The sequence below is a fragment of the Lasiodiplodia theobromae genome (genome assembly GCF_012971845.1).
Source record: "Lasiodiplodia theobromae strain AM2As chromosome Unknown scaffold_11, whole genome shotgun sequence".
NCBI lineage: Eukaryota > Fungi > Ascomycota > Dothideomycetes > Botryosphaeriales > Botryosphaeriaceae > Lasiodiplodia > Lasiodiplodia theobromae.
Genome location: NW_023336311.1, coordinates 260,881 through 278,062, shown reverse-complemented (window position 1 = coordinate 278,062; position 17,182 = coordinate 260,881). Strand labels below are relative to the sequence as shown.

Sequence of the window (17,182 nt, the reverse complement as noted above, 5' to 3'; positions counted from 1 at the left end):
CATACGGCTGATTTGATGTTGTTTGCTTTGGTGATGGTCTTGGACAATACACAAGCGGTCCACCCAGAGATATCGTTCGCCAAGTTTGATGCAGATCTGAATAGCGTCCTCGATAGTTGCTGGAAGCTCATGAGCTGCAACACCATTCCTGCATCGTAGGCGTTTTATCGTCTTCTCTGTAGCTCTCAGTTTCGCATCATTCGGCTTGTTCCCCCAAACGTAACTCAATGCGACAAATTGAAAGCCTTTGTCCCCGTTTACAATCTTTCGCTCCTTCACGTCAATCAACATGAAACCATCAGGAAGCCTTTTCAGCCGTTCGTCTAATTTTAGACGCTTTTCTGAGCACTTATGATGGTGGTTCGCACATTCTTTCAGCCATCCGCAAACCTGATCCCATCGCACCTTTTTGCCCACATGCAATGGGGCTCTGTTACAGCCCGTCATAAGACGCTGGTATAAATCCAGGGCATGCAGGGATTTGTTCCACCTACAGATTTTCTCGGCAAGCAAAATGGGGTAAAATACCAAGCCAACACAAAGTTCCAAACGCATTTGTCCATCATGGGGATCCCAAATCAGACGTAAGTAAGTCTTTATGCATCTCTTGTTGATTTCTTCTTTGATTCCGGGAAAATAGGACTTCCCCAAGTCGGTGATGTACGTTAGGAGCTGGCAAAAGGGACAACTCTGTGACGGTGATATACTGAGATCGAAATAGCTGGTGATTTCGAGATCCAAAAAGTCGTCATACGTAGTCAAGTCACAGAAAAAAAGGTGGCTGACCCGTAGATGTTGACAAAAGTCGCATAAAGTTAGGTCTTGCTGGGGTGTGCAGCTTGAGCATTCTTTATGGAAGAACTGATGCCTGATTTCGGGGGTGACTTCAGTGTTGCCGGGCTTGGATAAGTTATCGCAAAAGGAACAGATCAGTCGGGCTGGGTCGGGTTTCGTTGGTGGCATCGCGAGAATATTTTCGTATGTTAGCAGAGAAGACTGAAAGGCACGATATGGGCGAGGACGGAGGATTTGGTGACAGGTATTGATTAAGAACAGTCAAGTATGCTGACGCCACGTTGGCGTGGGGCCTGTCAGCACCTAACTAGAATTCGACCCACCGTAGACACGCAGTCACGCCTGAGGGCACCGGGATATGACTCGTCAGCCGGGATTCGGAGTGGAGTCTGTACGGAGTAGTTTCCCGGCTGCGAGTTACCTATTACACCGAGTGCTCACAACTGGGGAGTTCTAATGTATATCCCGGTAGGTTTACATCTTATGCGTGCTGTGGGCTACCTATACGCACTGTCAGGATGGTCAGTTCAGATATCTTATAGCAATAGGTCGTGTGCGAATTAATGAGCGGGATAGTTACAGAGACGCTATCTAGTATAGAGAGCTCAATCTATATTCATGAATATATATGGCGATTGTGTGACTGGCCGGCATGAGGTAATTCAAACACCGCCTGCTTTTCAGCGCCGTTAGGTTTCCGTTTGCCTCAGTATCATCGGGTCGTAAGAAGATGAATAGCCGATCGGATCAGTCCATTTGAGCGGGGCTACAGCCCTGCAGCTGGCGGCCCCACACCGGCTACAACCGCCATTGCTCGAACTAGACCCACTTTGCTATGCCACGTAACAGTCAATGGCCGACAACTACACGCTCAAGAAATGATTGATCGAGCTCTGTACCAAGGCGGCCCTGCCGATGCCTTCCCGTGAGCTGTGAACATGGCGCAGCTCGTGCATATGCCGATAATAAGCAGTCACACGATCCGCAAAGCAACTTCAACACAATTGTCAACAACCTGATTGGCCCTTACAAAGACCATCACACCCATGACTAACAGTGCAATTGCCGAGTAATATATGAGTATTGTTGAGCACGGTAGCGTGGTCGTTCTTCCGATGAGCGCACGTCAAAACTGTCCGCACAACAGGTACTGATCCAACGAGACACATAAGCTAGCGGAGCACACCTGGATTTGATACATGGAAATGCCATACAAGTGTGATTTCAAAATTGGCTGGCTCGTTACCTCCAACCGTCAACAGCCCTTCGCCTTGTGGTGTTTCGCCGATAGGATATTGTTTCCACTCCTGATACCCACTCCTGATACGCTGTAAGAGAAGACCAGAAAAATTGATGGAATTCTTGCAGAGGTCAAACGCCACCAAAAGGCAATAAAAATTAGTGGCGGAGATCTCCTTATCGTCAAAAATGCTGACTATATCTTCGGAGCAACACCCCGAAATGTTATAGCTGAATTCTTTGGATATTGTCCAGCGCTACCTTCGTTAAATCTCCATGAATTTTGATCTCGTCGCTCACCTAGACCCAGCTCCCGTTGTTGTGAGTCGTCGTCTCGGTGTAAAACTTTGAGGAGGGTCAATAGACGCTCAGCATAGCACGCACGCGGCAGGCGGTGTACAGAGAAACAGGAGGAAAAGGTTCAATCCAACTCAAGCCAACCAACGCTCCCGGTCTCATTCAAAAGGGCATCGAATCTCAAGCACCCCTCCTCCACACACTAAACCTCAACAAACTCCCAAACAATCTCATCAGCTTCCCAATCCTCAATCACAGCCAGAATCTTTACCCCACCGTCAACCTTCCACCCCACGCGCTTCAGCCCCCAATACTCCATTAGCAACACGCTCCCCACACCCTCGCGCCTCGCTCGAACGTGAAATCGCTCCCACAGCTGGTGCCAGCCAGTCGAGCAACGCAAGTGTAGCCACCAATCGCGGCCCAGATACGCTCCGGAAACGCCATTCCGGAACCCCAGCCACCCGTTCGTCTCGACGCAGTCCCAGTGCGACGCGCGATCGGCGGGCTGAGAGAGAATGATCCTGCCTCCGTGCAGTGTCAACACTTCGCCCGACGACACGGCCCTGATGAGCCAGGTGCGTCCGGGCTGGGGTGTTAGCAAGCTCGTTGGTTGGGCGGTGATGGGGATGGGATCGTAGTCATCGTGGAGGCCGGTGGCGTCGCTTTCTGGGGGCGTCGAGGCGGCCGTGTAGGTGGTTGAATTGTCATCGTCGGGATCCGCAATGGGGGGCGCGGAGAAAAGGGTCATGATGATGAAATACTGGGTGACGGGGCTGTAGGAGCTAGGTTTGTCCAGGCCGTGTGTAGTTCTACGATATATAATCCATTCCACCTACCCCTCGCATCCAGTTAACAAGGGGGTTCTGCCTCAACCATCCACGCGGTCGGAAAATTAAGTTGCACACACAAATCGCTGAGGTCCGACCCCTTACGTCCATCCTGTTCTGAACCCCAGGGTACAAGGGGTTTATGACCCCAGGAGAGAAAATGAAAAGGCATCACCACAGCTTCCTCATCCACTCCGAGGAGAAGCCAGGGTAGCCCTTGCTTTTCAAGCCTTGCGAGTAACCGAAAGCGAACTCGCCATGCTGTAGTATGTAGTAGGGTGTCCTGGAATCAACGTCATAGCAGCCACCGGACGATCACTAAATAAAATAATGAGTCAAATTAGACACGGGTGAAAGGCGCTGTGTCGTAACATGGGGTATTGTCACAACTGGAGCCTATCTCCCACTCCTGGACGATGCGCCGTTCGACAATTGACGTTTTGCCGTAGCACCCAACACGCTCATCTCGACCTGCATTACCGTCTCCAAAACATCGATGCTCCTCGCCGTCGCAGCCGGCATGGGCCAGCTGAAGTGGCAGCATTTCCAGAAAGGACCGCCGCGGCCGGTACAGGGGTTGGACGTCTTTGATGAGGCAAGCAGAGGTCATGTCTACCTTCTCGAAGTCAGATCGGATTCCGTCTGCTTGGGACGCGGTAACTGCATTCGGGTCGCCGAGCTTCGTGTACAAAGCCGACGTAGATATCACGGAGTGTGATCTCCGCTGGTGCGCAAAGACTTTCCGCTACGTGAAGGTGGCAAGTATTACCTCGAGCCCTTACTCCATCAGTGGATTGACACACAAAAAGGTGAACGGAACCATGGCCGATTACTCAGTAAACGAAACAGACCTCTGGAAAGAAGAAAGCCTGTCAACCACCGGGTACACCAGCTCGATCCCAGACCAATACTTCGTGATGCACGCGTCGGACGGCAACGCCGCGTCCATCCCCCCGGAGCAAGACTTCACCGTCGGGCTCATCGACGGCTACCCGATCAAGTTGTTCCTCAGGGACTTCTTCGTTTTCACCCTCACCGAGTACATGACCACGCGCGAACCATCCGCCTTCAACACCGGCCTCAGCCTCCTCACCCACGCCGGCAGCACCTCCGCCACCGTCGCCGCCGTCGCTCACGCCTTGACTCTACAGACCTTGGTTGGCCCGAACTCGACTAGCCACGCCGGCACCGCCTTCGCGCCCGAGATATACGTCGAGGTGCGGTGGCCGTGGATCGTCTTCCCCGCGCTGCTCTTGGGTGCCGGCGCGGCGTTTCTGGCGGCGAGCGTGGCTGTCGGGCGTCGCAAACAAGGCCGGGGCTGGAAAGCGGGGCTGATGCCGTTGCTGTTCCATGGGGTGAGCGGTTGGGACGGAGACGCCGTGGTGGGGCGCATTGAAGGCCGTCAGGAGATGGATAGTGTAGCGAGGGAGGTGCAGGCACGGCTGATGAGAGACGACGCTGGTAATTTGAGGTTTGTGAAGGCGAAAGCAGAATGATTTAGTAGTTACACGGAGCATATCCCATTTCTTATCGCTCCAGAGAGAAGAAATATGTTATGTATTCTAAAGTGCTAAAGAGTGTACGCGGCAACTTCTACTAAACGGATCAACCTGAGATCGTTGTATGTATAGAGGGGTGTCGCAACCGAAGGATTTGTTTGCTGCTCGTGTCATTGGTGGTTGAACCGATGATCCGGAAGTAAATGTTGCATCAACAATTATACATTCTCGTGCAGATGAAAGTTTCTACCCCACCCCACTTTATTGGCTTGCAGAATAGATGGGCCGGGCTGCCGATCCTTGGCGATAGCCACGTGCCCATCCAGGACGTTCTTAGGCAAGGAACTGAGACATCGATAGGGCTGAGAACGAGCGGGGGGAATCAGCTCGACGTTGCGAAAGGGTTATTTTGGGAAGTGGGGGCGAGAGCAATGCAACAGAAGGCAGTGCTCGTATTCGGGGCTGTGCCCCGCTTTCAAGAATAGGGCCCATCTCCCAGGTTGACGGGACGAGAAGAAGTTTATAGGGACTTAAGTATGCTTGCCTGGTGCTCAACAGCCAATTGACTTAGGTGCCTGTGTTTAGGCAACAGTGCGGTCCGTGGTGTGGCAGGTGTTGGGTGGGACCACCTTCCAATTCAAGTAGCTTGGCGTCGATCCCGGCACCCGGATGTGCGGCCTGGATGCACGTAAGCCGTTTATATGTGCAACGGTTATTCCCGTTGGGCTGCTTTTTATCTGCGCGACTATCGCTCCTTCGAAAAAGGATCAACGTCTCCAGGCGTGCTGGTACCTCTAGGTGCAAACCGCCGCTACGATGGGTGCGAAGAAGGACCCCCTATCCAGCTCCATGGCAGTCTTCCAATCCGACACCATGCCCTTCTCGCGAGCTGCACCGGCGGCATTCTCATCTTCTTCTGAAGAACCGAAGGCGCCGTCTACGTTCCTGTTCGTGGATGTTGGAACTACGAAGAATCGAGAAGAAAAACGCAAAATACGCGCTCAGGTCATGTTCGCGACACACGAGGCCCGACGGCGGCGCGCAATCCAAGGCCGCAAAGAAGATCAGAAAGAACCTGTTCGAGAAGCGAGTCCGTTACTAAATGCGAGCCTGTTGGGGGAAGATCCATTCGACTCCTTACCCGTGAAGAACTTTCCTGGCATGCATGAGCTCCTTAAATTCTGTATGTGACCGCCGTGAGGATTAAGGCTCAAACATGGCTAAGAGGAACCCACAATTAGTTCTCAAAGCATATCCCGGCTTACCACTTGTCGACGGTATGTATCCGCCCTCAACCGTACCATACAGCCCCGCTAATTCTCAGCAAAAGACCCCTTAATCAAGCAACAGAACATATCGCCACATATCGTTGTGAGACGAAGCAATACGCTATGGGATGTAATGACGGCAGAAGAGACGTCGCTGCTAGTAATGCTCGCCGAAACGGCACGCCTCTTGGATACAATCAGCCCTGATCCGAAAACCAGAACGCGCCACTTCCAGCTGAAAGAGCGGGCTCTGAAATCCATCAGCAAGGTCCTGTCATCATGGAAAATCTCCGACTCCTACGTCGCTGCAATAGCAGGCATGGGAGCCGCAGCGGTAAGGCCGATCCTTCCCCTAAACAGCAGCCCTTTACATCCACCATTCACCAACACGCACATTCTCTCCAGGTCATGTTCGGCGACAAGAGCGCCGCAATCGCCCACCTCAGCGCCGTCCGCGAACTCATCCGCATGCGCGGCGGCATCGACACGTTCGCGCGCGTGCCCCGACGCATCATCATCTGGTGCGAGTACCACGGCTGCGCTGCCCACTCACTCCTTCCGACCCTTCAGCCCGTCACACCGACCTATACGGGAACGGACGACGACGACGACGCGCATTCTCCTTTTCCCCGCGGGTTCCGGGCGCTCGTCAGCGCCACGCATGCCCGCACGCTCTCGCACCTCCCCGCGCACTGGCAGAGCGCTGCTTTTCCCCTCAACCGCATCTACCACGCCCTCCATCTCGTCGGCATCATCGCATCGCCGCCGTGGGAGCCGGCTCTGCTGGCGTCGTCGACGGCCGGCAGGGACGCCGTGGCTGCTGTGCTGGACGATGCTGTGTTTAGGTTGCTTGTTGAGATGGCGAAGCTGAGCGCCTCGTCCTCCTCCTCCTCTGATCCTTCATCGGAATCTTCGTCCCATCTCTCTCCTCCATCCACCTCCACCTCCGCCCACGTACCTGCGTCCTCCTCCTCCTCCTCCGCATCTCTTCCCCCCTCCAATACCAACGACCCCGCCACCCACCACGACGACACCAGCAGCGGCAACGAACCTCCCATCTCCCAAAGCGCCCCCTCCCCGCACCACGCCACCGCCGACCACGACCACCCCTACCACCACCACCCCACCGACCTCGTCATGCTCCACGCCGCCCACGCCTACCTCTGGACCTCGAACAGCTACCTCCCCGCCAACACGCCCATGAACTACACCCTCCTGACACAGCTCCAAGCCGCATTAATCCTCCTCGAACAAACCACGGCCACCACCGCCGCCCCGTCCTCATCCCCGCCATCCCAACCACCACCAATAGCAATCTGGGCCCTCGCCGTCGGCTGGACCCTCGCCAAGAAAATCTGCTCCCTCAAACCGCAAGCAGAGCACGGCGGCGGCAACGTGCTGCTCAAGTGGTTCGCGGACCGGCTGATCGACGCGTTCCAGCAGCGGTGGATGATGGCTGGCGGCGGGGGTGGTGCTGCTTCTGCTGCTGCCGGTGGTTCGTCGGCGGTGGCGGCGACGGCGTATGCGGTGAGCGTGATGGCGGATTTCCCCGGGTCGGAAGAGTTCAGTCGGGGGTGGAAGTGTTTTCTGTTTCATCATTGTTGCGATAAGAGGGGGTTCGCGGCGAAGAGTAGTACGGGTGCGGATTGCGTCGAGTGGAGGGGGAGCGGGTTGGTGCATGCGGGGAGCTGTCCGTTGAGTAGGCATCATGCGACGGGTGGAGTGGCACCGCTGTAGAAAACATTATGATGTGTTTATTTTTTTTCAAGGCGGAATGCCCGTGGAGTATATATAGTATGGCGCTTTTTGCCGAAGATGATATTGACACGAGGCTGACTTCAGATCAATAGGTTCGCACGTCCCTGATAGGTGTGCTACACCACTCGTTTCTCCCCCTCTCAGTTGTAGCAGTACTCGGCCAGGCACGCCTCGCACTCGTCCGGGAGCGTCTCGCCGCTCTTGACCATAATACCGCACGCCAGACAGGCCGGCCAGCGCGCATCGCCGCCTTGAGTTGCCACTTGTTGACCATTGGCGATCATACCTGTCGACACGGATCTCAGTCAGTCTCACGGTCCTTAGAAGTACCACAGAACAGCGGTATAAAGTCCGGAGGGGAAAGAGGAAGAAAAGGCAAAAGAAAAGGATAAGGTTTGCAGAAAAAAAGAAAAAGACTCACCCCTCGTCTCCGCCTCCGAATACTGCAACTTAGACGTATCGACATTACTCGCAAACGTAAAGTTATTATTCGGCACCCACAAAATCGTCAACAGATCCTCCGCCTCCTCCGCCGCCGTCGTCTCATTCCCAACCCCGCACCCAAAAAACACCGGCCTCTTATACAACCCCTCCGCCACAAACACATCCGGCTCGGGAATATCCGGCATCCTCGACGCGGCACCCAACTGCGCCCTCGCCTGCGTCCACGTGTTCCGGATCTCCGTCCCGTTGGGCCAATTGTCGTCCGTATCGGCGCTGTTGTCGTTGACGATCAGCACGTCCAGGAGGTCTTTCCCGCGGTGCAGCAGCGGCCAGATGGGGTTATTCTGGTTCGACGTCCCGCCGTCCACGAGGTGCAGGTTCTCCTGCGCAGCAACAAGATCCGAGGTGTTCGACTTGTAGAAAGGATTGGGGTACAGGGCGAACAGGTCGTCCGTGACGAGCTCGTGCAGGTCCGACACGAAGCCGGCGAGGTGCTCGCCGAGCTGCGTCTGGTTGATGTTGACGGGGAGGCAGACGGCGTTGAAGAGCGACGACGAGGTGCCGAAGACGAAGCCCAGGTTGTCGAAGCCCGTCACACATGCGCTGTCGTTCGTCCCGCTCGCAACGGGTGCCCCATCCACCAACTCCGACCCGAGATACCGCGCCTCCACGAACGCCGCGACGCCAGCATCCCACGACCCGAACTCGTACGGCGTAAACTCATACTGCGTCGCATCCGCCTCGGGGTCGCAATCGCCCTCCCACGTCTTGACGCCCAGCGCCGTGATGATCGGGAACGGCACCTCCGCGCCCTTGAACGCCTCCGCATCAGCGATCCCACTCAGCGTCTTCCCCACCCCGCCATCCTCCCCATACAGCATCTGATACCCGAGCAACCGCCCCCACGCATCCGTCAACCCGACGTCAAACCCGGCGGCGGTCTTCGCCGCCAGATCCCCCACGACGTCGATGGCGCCCCCGTTCGCCACGTCCGCCACGAACAGCGTCTGCTGCAAGCCCGCGATCCACAAATCGTCCCGCAGCGCCGACACGCGCGGCCAATCATTACCAGCCAGCGCCGCGAGCAGCCACGACCCACCAGACAAACCTGCCTGGTACGACAGCGCCTGGTACAGACCTGCCGTCGTCGCGTTGCTGTCGCGGGCATCGAGGCCTTGGATCAGCCCGGCGCCCGTCAGCATGCTGCGGTAGCCGCCGCCGCTGACGGTCAGGCCGATGGAGGGGAGGGATGCGGTGTCGGCGCTGGCGTAGGCGGAGTTGGTTTTGGCGAGCCAGGAGGCGAGCGCGGCCTGCGCGGCGGGCTTGCGGGCGGAGAGGTAGGATGCCTCGTCCGTGTTGACGCCCGAGGAGGCGGGGCGGGTGAGGGCGGTGGAGGCGGGGCAGGATGCGCTGACGGGGCCGTAGGGGGAGGTGGCGGCGAGCGCGGTGGTGGAGAGAAGGAGGGAAAGCGCGCCGAGGTTGGTCATCGTGGTGGGGGCCATGGTGGTGGTGGTCGCCGTAAAAGGAAAGTCGTGATGTGGTGGTGGGAACGGGCTGGCCGTTGCTTGTTTCACCCGAGACTATGGCGCTGCCGAAGGACGAACAGGCATGCTGACTGGCGGGCGATCGGTCGAGCTATATACTTTGAAAGTCCGGCTCTCCTTCTGAAGGCCGGCCGGCTAACGCGGACTTAGGGTCGTGTATAGATGCCGGGCCGTCGTACCTATCATTGGCAAGTCCCGCAGCACGCGGCGACTAGTGCCGTGGGAGCGACGCGCACGCGTCAGTGATAGACACGGCGTTATGCCGAAAGGGGCGTTGGAAACGAGATACAATAGTCGAGAAGCGCAATCGGTAATCAGGAGGGGAACAAAAAATGGGGGGATTTGTCCGACCACCCCGGCGACACTCCCGTTATTACTCCGTTCCTTCGTTGGGCTCGTCGTCGGGCAAGGATGTGGGTGGCCGAGGTTATAGGAAGATGTGGTCAAGGCGCTCAAACATTCTAAAACATGGCGGTGCTGGGGAAAATAAGGGATCGCGTGTTTGCGTATAAGAAGGGCCGACATTCCGGCAGATTGATTACTATTATACGGAGGGGTCGACTGACGACTGAAATACTCAAATTGCGGACTTGCCTTGAGCTGCATTCCAACATCTGATCCAACTCCAGAAGATGCCGCGGCAATATTCGTACAGGAAACATCTCCGCTGATATGTCGCACGTGGGCGCCTAGCGTGGGCGGTGCCTTGCATTGGCGGGGAACGCCGCAGCACTCGGCCGCCGCTGACGCATTCCTTCTTCTTTATCGCAAAACCGACCAATTGATGGATTTACAGCTTCTTCTTCAGGAGATTGGCGATCATCTCACGGCCGGTGACCCTGGTGGTGGCCCACAGAGTGGGAAAGTCGAGGGTGCTGGAGAAGGTGTCGGCGTAGCCGAAGAAGAGCATGGGCGGGATCCAGCCACGAGCGTACTCCATGGCGAAGCACGACGAGTCCATCTTGTACTGCTTGACGTCGCCGCGGCGCAGGTGGTGCACGCTGCCCGGAGGGTAGACCTTTTGTTTCCGTCAGCCGACCCGCCAATTTGTGTCCTGTCTCTGCAAACGTACCTCGGGCTCATATTCTCCAGGCACGTATGCGAGCTGGGTGCCGGTCAGGATGTTGAAGTAGTCGTCGGCGGTGTGGCGGCCACTGTGGCCCTCGGTGCCGATGGCGGTGCCTTCTGCCGTCAGCGTCGGGTTGGTAGATTGCGTTTGTCACTGCTTACCGAAGATGATCAGGTACTCGGTGATGCCTGCGCGCAATCCTCTGTCAGCCCGTCTCGTCGCATGAAACTCAAGTGCGACTCACTAGCGTGGATGATGTACATGGCACCCATGGCACCACCGGCGTTGTTGAAGACCCATTCCTCGTCCAGGTTGACAAAGCTGGTGAGATGGTCGCGGCCCGACAGCTCGGTGGTGATGTAGCTGACAATGGCGCGAGTGTCGTTGCCGTGGGCCGTGATGGCGCGGTTGGCCAGGTCGTGCAGGTCCTTGGGGTCGAAGATGTAGAACGACTCCAGGTTGTTCTCCAGCCAGGTGTAGACGGGGAACAGCAGCGCCGCCAGCAGGCCGACGATGCTGAGAGCGCGGATCGAGGCCATTGTCGCGAGGAATGCGGATAAGAGTAAACAACGAGACGCGTGCTTGTCAATTGACAGGTAAATAACGAGGAACGCGCCGCAAAAGGAGGAAGTCGCGCGAAGGATTGAGACGGGAGACGCGTTTGTTGGCGGCTGTTCCCCGGTCAAAGCTTCACCGCCTAGTGCCAACAAAAAGGGTCCAAAACGGAGTCTCGGATCGTTGGCTTCCGCGTCGTACCATCCAGGCACCAGGTACCACGTACCCTGCGCCTCGCTATTGGCCTGCCTTACGAATTCCCACGCGTCCCGCGGACACCGAACATCTCAACAGCTGCAGACATCATCTCACTTCCACACACCGACATCCTCTGCAATTAGGCATCAATCTATTGGCTCTCTGGAAAAAGAATAGGAAAGACCGCTACTAGTCGACAATCATCGTACACGCGGGCCGCAGATCAGAAAGTCTGCTTCACCAGCTCCTCGCTCAGCTTCCAAAGCCTGTCCGCATTCTTCGGATCGATCGCATAAGGCTCCGCCTTGTTGATCTGGCAATCATCCAAGTAGATGCTCTCTTTCAGCTCTGCGTTTCCCAATTAGCTTCCATCCGGTCCAACAATGCCGTAGTCAAAACTCACCATTAAGCGCCGGATCGATCGCCGCAACCAACGTCGTAGCCGCGCCCTCGTCGACGCCGGCCTTGGGGTTCAGTCCGTTCATCATCGCATCGACATTGTCCTTCTGATGCGCAGTGTCCCTCAGCACCTCGGTGAAGATGGCTATCGTCTCGCGTCAGCAAACAAACCCCCCACCAAACCAGGACGGGAAAAAAAAAAAACTCACTTCCAGGATGCAGCACATACGACACCACCCCGGTCCCCTTGAACCTCTCATTCAGTCCCACCGAAAACAGCACATTCGCCGTCTTGCTCTGGCCATACGCCAAAAACGCAACGTACCCCTCCTCCGGCTCCAACACCCACGGCGGCAGGTGGTCCTTCATCGCCGGGTTCACCCGCTCCTCCTCCGGCAACTCCTCCTGCACCACCTTCTCCCCATTGTAGTCGCTAAACCGGAACGGCTGCATCCGGTGCCCCTCACTACTCACATTAACGATCCTCGTCGCGCCGGGCGCCGCGTCCTTCGCCGCGGCGAGCAACTGCGGGCGCAGCAGGTTCGTCAGCAAGAACGGCCCGACGTGGTTCGCAGCCAGCTGCCGCTCGATGCCCTCGGGCGAGTAGCCGCGCTTCGACACGTACATGCCCGCGTTGTTGACGAGCACGTCGATGCGCGGCGTCAGCGCCTGGATCTTCTCGGCGGCGGCGCGGACGGACGCCTGCGAGGTCAGGTCGACGAGGACGGTCTTGACGGGGACGGACGGGTCGATGGCGTGGATGTCGGAGACGACCTCGTCGATTTTGGATTGCGTGCGCGAGACGAGGATGAGGAGGGAGGGGCTGTGCCGCGCGAAGGCGAGCGCGGCGGCGCCGCCGATGCCGCCGCGGGAGACGCCGGTGATGAGGACTGGAGGGGGAAGTGTTAGTATGAGGAGGAGGAGTAGTAGAGGAGAAGCAGTAGGAGGGAAGGAGGAGGTTGAAGGGGAAAAGAGATGGCTCACCGACGCGGCCCTTGATTTGGCTGGGGAAGGCGTCTGCTACCTCAGTAGCCTTGGTGTCGTGGCCGAATTCAGGGTGGGAAGCCATTGTTGGAGTAATGGTGATTTCAGGTAAGTGTGAAGCTGATTCTCAGGATATAGGTATTGCGATTCTTGGAGCGCTGGAGGTGTTGTTGATCTGAATGCATCGCTCTCCACGAACGCCTGCCAGACTTTATAGTCGGCAACATATCAGGCAACCTCGAATCGCGTTCGAAAAACGGAGGTAGCGGCTTCCGAAACTACTCCCACACTCCTTGAGTACAGTAAGCGTGGTGCATTCGCCGTCGTCTGTGGTGCGCCTCGTCTCGAGGACCGCCGGACATAACACGGAGGAGAAAATTACCCCATACCGGATTTCCAATCGCAAAGGCCGCTTAAACCCCCGCGGTAAGAAACGCATCCGCCTACAACCCAAATCTGATCTTACTAAGACCCGCCCGTGTGGCTTTCTTTCGCCAACGTTCTGGCAGGAGCGTTTCGTCATCTGTGGCTGCGACAAGGCGCGGTGCGCACATTCGTCCGGTCGTCGTTATTGGAAGCGCGAACGCCGTTCCTGCTTAGCCAGCCGCTCCTGCTTAGATATTCTGCTTGCAATCAGTCTGACTGCCTTCTGTAGGATTCCTTCTTGGTAATCGCCACGGCCAAGCTCTTACACCGGGACGCGGTCCGGTTAGCAGTGCGGGCACCGAGTTGATTTGAGCCAGCCTGAGTCAATTTGACACAGCCAAATAGCCTCTTCAGAACAACGTTTGAGAAGGAGTATATCCGCACTGCTGGAGCTGCATCTGCTTCGCCGTCGCGCTGACGACCATCCGAGTGGAGAACGGAAATCGGCCCAGGCGCGTTCCGTCGGCCTGTGTGTTTGTCCGGTTGTTCGCTATTGCACCATCTCTCGGACAGTTTAATGCGCCCGTTGCATCTTTATCGTTTAAGGTTAAATTCTAATGCCCCGCTCGATGGCATTAATCTGAGGTCAGAATGTTATTCAGATGGGCTGACCAACGGTGGGGCGGGCCGTGTTGCTTACATGATTGGCTTGGAGTAGAACTCAAAGGAGAGGATGGTTGTGGAAAAGGAGGGGCTCGTTGTAATGTATTTTCCGTCTCAGTTTCTGCGGCTCTGCAGAGATACGTTCGATAACTTTCAAGCTCGTCGGTCTACTTTAATCAAAAGAGAAAGAGTAGATATACCTATAAAAACTTTTGTAGCTCAATGATGACTCAGATCTGCCCGGCAAGACAAAAGTTTATGCATATGTATGTACGTTGACTATACAAGGTTGATTGGGGAAAAGTAAAAATCCCCCGCAGCCATGGCCTCACCCTGCATAATCCCGTGGACATATGACTCGCCTACTAACTCAAAGCTATCGGGGCCGTGCTCGGTGGAGACGTCCCGGAGCACAAATGGTACACGGGCTCCTGCGAGAATCCAGACCTGATCGCCTGCCCGCACAGAGGCCGGCCCGAGCCCGAGGAAGCCCTTGTCTGTCCGGAATAGGCGTCGCATACGGGTGTAGAAACCAATCGTGGTCGTGGTCCCGTCATCTTCTCGAGTAGTGGCTTCAACCTCGGCAACCGCAGGTAGTAGATCCGAGTTTGCTGTTGTGGCGAGGCGTTGAAGTAACTCCAAGTCCACGGCGTTTCCGCCAAGCTTCGCACGTATTTCTTGCAGTTGCTCGCAGACCTCTTTTCGAAATTCAGCTTTGCTTGTCCCAGCCCTATCCAAGGTTAAAGTCCGCCAGAGCGCCTCGACGCGATCGATGCCCGTGGGGTAAGTTACTTCCAGCCTCGAAATCAAGTCTAGCCACGTCCGGCTGTCTGAGATTCCACTTGAACTCGAACGTGCTGACTTGCCCTCTGTTTCTGTGATTCGGTCAAAAATCCCTCCACTCAATCTTAAAATCCTATCGGAAGCCTGGTAAGTGCTGTACTGTGAGCTTGCAGCGGTCTGAAACCGTTTACAAAACAGCGGTGGCGTAACGAGTGGGTTCTTGAAATCTGGTACCCAAGAGGGAAGATCGGGTGTCTTTTGCAAGCTTGTGCAGTGATAACACACATCGTGTTCAATAATCGGCTGTTGAACGAATGATAATCCTTCGAGGGGCTCCAGATCTTGCATCTCTCCGGTATTGGTGTCTTGGAACTCATTGTTGCCAGACGCTTCGACGAAGATTCTTCCAAACTCCGTGTAAATGTCTACAACAGACCGAGAATAGTCAACTGTGATTCTCTGATGACCAGAAAATCGTGCCAGACCCAATATGGCAAAGATCTTGTCTCGTGGATCAGATGCTTGGAAGTCTCGTGTAAGGGCCATGAGTATCGGGAAACTGAGACGCATGTCAACGCCAGGAAGGATTTTGCCTTGAACGCAGTCGGTTGTGCGGGCAGAATGCTGCCTTTCGGTCGACCCTGCACCTTCTCGGACCCAAGCGTCTGCGAGAACACAAGGCTTTGCGTCTGTTCCCAACATGGACTTTACATTCACGTCTTTAACGCGCCTGATATCACAAGTGTTTGTGAAGACGGTTAGATCCTTCAAGACGTGCTCAAGGAGATAAGTCCAGTCAAACTCGTGCGTGCCGCACAGAACCTTGACAGACTTCGCCAAGGCCAACTCTTGGATGATCCATGTTCTGCTAAACCAAGCCCTGTAAAACAATCTCTTAATCTGACTTTCGTCATTCTCAAAACTCGATACCAGTGCATGTGAATGGGCAACGGCGTACGCGGCCAGAAGGCCTTCCGTGGGATCTCTTGATTTTCCGTTCTTGTCAGCCGCCAATCGATCAATCCAACTGGGAGTATGTTTCTCTTCTGGACCGAGCCAGACCTTGACTTGTTGAGCGGATCTGTAAATGCGAGCCATCATGGTTACCTGTGCGTTCCTCTCCGGGATGTCGTTTTGATTAATGCAGACAGCATCGATCCAGATTGGTCGCTGGAGAGACCAGCCACTCGCTCTCGGCTTTGGTGTGGGTTTTTTCCATTGCCAAGGTTGCGGGATCCTTGAGCTTTTCAGCTACTTTCTTCGATTCACGACGTTCTCGCTGTAGGCAACAAGCTAATGGTGTCCGAGCTTTCAAATCTAAGAGTGTTACGTCGGCGCCTGACTGCAGCAGCATTTCAACAATGGCAAAGTGTCCATTCTCCGCCGCATAGTGCAATTAGGTCTCCCCAAAAATATCCCTAGCATCGACCATGGCGCCATGATCGAGTTGACTTCGGACATCGGCACCCCGTCCCTCTTCCGACGCCCTGATAAGCTCAGTCTTGTTGAAAGGACGATACCTCTCGTGCACATCTGGCAATGTTGTACCCGGATTCAGTTGAGCCAGGGCATCGAAAAGATTTTTGGTTATGTAAAAAAGCTTGCCGTTGACTACGATCGGCCATCGATTCGTGGTCGCGTACTCAGTTGAAGGTTCAAAAAGTCCCATCATGGGATATGGATTTCCCCAGGTATACGACAGTGCATCATAATCTGGATCGTCGTTGAGGTCCACTGTCTTCAAAGTGTACTACATGACTCGATTGCCGCATATTTTCGCCTTCTGCGTGTTGAAGTAGCAAGTCACATGCTAGTCACGTGTTCAAGCTTCACTCTTCATGTATATATATTCAGTCATTATCCTGTAGTCTAATAGAAAAACTTACCTTTCCTTCTTCCACTTTCCTACAACATATTCTTGCCTCTTTGGGTCAATATCTAACACTGCGGACAGCCGCTGTCATCCACCAGGCTGAGGAGGCGAATGGAGGATGGAGAGGGAAGACTCGTGTACTCGTATAAGGAGAAGTCGAAGGTTTGAGCACTCGGAGCGGCCATGGCTTTCTCGTGTCTGCTGTTGAGTGATAGTTGAGGCAGATGCAGTTGTAATGGAATTGAGTTGGAGAGTTTGGGGACCTGTAGGAAGGTCACGCTGAAAGAAATATGTAGGCGGGTGGGCACTGCTGACATGAGGGGTAAGGCTGTGCACTTTGTTGCCTAGACATACAGTCCCCTCTCGCGGCCGATGGCTAGCGTGGATTTGTTTTTTCCTCATGTCGTGGGTAGGTGACGCTATCGTCCGGATGAGAATGTCGAATTAAAAATTCTACATATACGTACGGACAATAGCTTCAAATACTTACATATGTTGATTTTTCCAAGGCAGAGCTGGGGGCATAGTTACGCTATATTTTACACCCCTGCTGTTCTTCGCGCTAGCTATCGGCTGCGAGAAGGGGCTGTACATTGAAAAGCCCCAGCCGCCGATCGC

At 55.3% G+C, this 17,182-nt stretch overlaps 6 protein-coding genes across 6 annotated transcripts; 2 read left to right on the top strand and 4 right to left on the bottom strand.

Annotated features, from left to right (window-relative positions):
• Positions 1–2,533: 2,533 nt before the first annotated feature.
• Positions 2,534–3,082, bottom strand: LTHEOB_4206 (Dynamin family protein; the record flags this gene model as incomplete). Its single annotated transcript, XM_035513215.1, has 1 exon — positions 2,534–3,082. One exon carries the CDS (start codon positions 3,080–3,082, stop codon positions 2,534–2,536), a length of 549 nt encoding a protein of 182 aa, XP_035374910.1.
• Positions 3,083–3,657: 575 nt separating this feature from the next.
• Positions 3,658–4,657, top strand: LTHEOB_4205 (uncharacterized protein; the record flags this gene model as incomplete). Its single annotated transcript, XM_035513214.1, has 2 exons — positions 3,658–3,817; positions 3,864–4,657. The coding sequence occupies 2 exons, from the start codon at positions 3,658–3,660 to the stop codon at positions 4,655–4,657; spliced, it is 954 nt and encodes a 317-aa protein (XP_035374909.1).
• Positions 4,658–5,476: 819 nt separating this feature from the next.
• Positions 5,477–7,665, top strand: LTHEOB_4204 (uncharacterized protein; the record flags this gene model as incomplete). The annotated part of the gene is made up of 4 exons (XM_035513213.1): positions 5,477–5,843; positions 5,902–5,937; positions 5,991–6,262; positions 6,334–7,665. The coding sequence occupies 4 exons, from the start codon at positions 5,477–5,479 to the stop codon at positions 7,663–7,665; spliced, it is 2,007 nt and encodes a 668-aa protein (XP_035374908.1).
• Positions 7,666–7,826: 161 nt separating this feature from the next.
• LTHEOB_4203 (Lysophospholipase plb2) lies at positions 7,827–9,632 on the bottom strand (the record flags this gene model as incomplete). Its single annotated transcript, XM_035513212.1, has 2 exons — positions 7,827–7,972; positions 8,108–9,632. The coding sequence occupies 2 exons, from the start codon at positions 9,630–9,632 to the stop codon at positions 7,827–7,829; spliced, it is 1,671 nt and encodes a 556-aa protein (XP_035374907.1).
• Positions 9,633–10,464: 832 nt separating this feature from the next.
• Positions 10,465–11,282, bottom strand: LTHEOB_4202 (C-8 sterol isomerase; the record flags this gene model as incomplete). Its single annotated transcript, XM_035513211.1, has 4 exons — positions 10,465–10,692; positions 10,747–10,856; positions 10,905–10,931; positions 10,988–11,282. The coding sequence occupies 4 exons, from the start codon at positions 11,280–11,282 to the stop codon at positions 10,465–10,467; spliced, it is 660 nt and encodes a 219-aa protein (XP_035374906.1).
• Positions 11,283–11,719: 437 nt separating this feature from the next.
• Positions 11,720–12,964, bottom strand: LTHEOB_4201 (Short-chain dehydrogenase/reductase SDR; the record flags this gene model as incomplete). Its single annotated transcript, XM_035513210.1, has 4 exons — positions 11,720–11,844; positions 11,900–12,040; positions 12,105–12,785; positions 12,880–12,964. 4 exons carry the CDS (start codon positions 12,962–12,964, stop codon positions 11,720–11,722), a joined length of 1,032 nt encoding a protein of 343 aa, XP_035374905.1.
• Between the last annotated feature and the right edge of the window lie 4,218 nt (positions 12,965–17,182).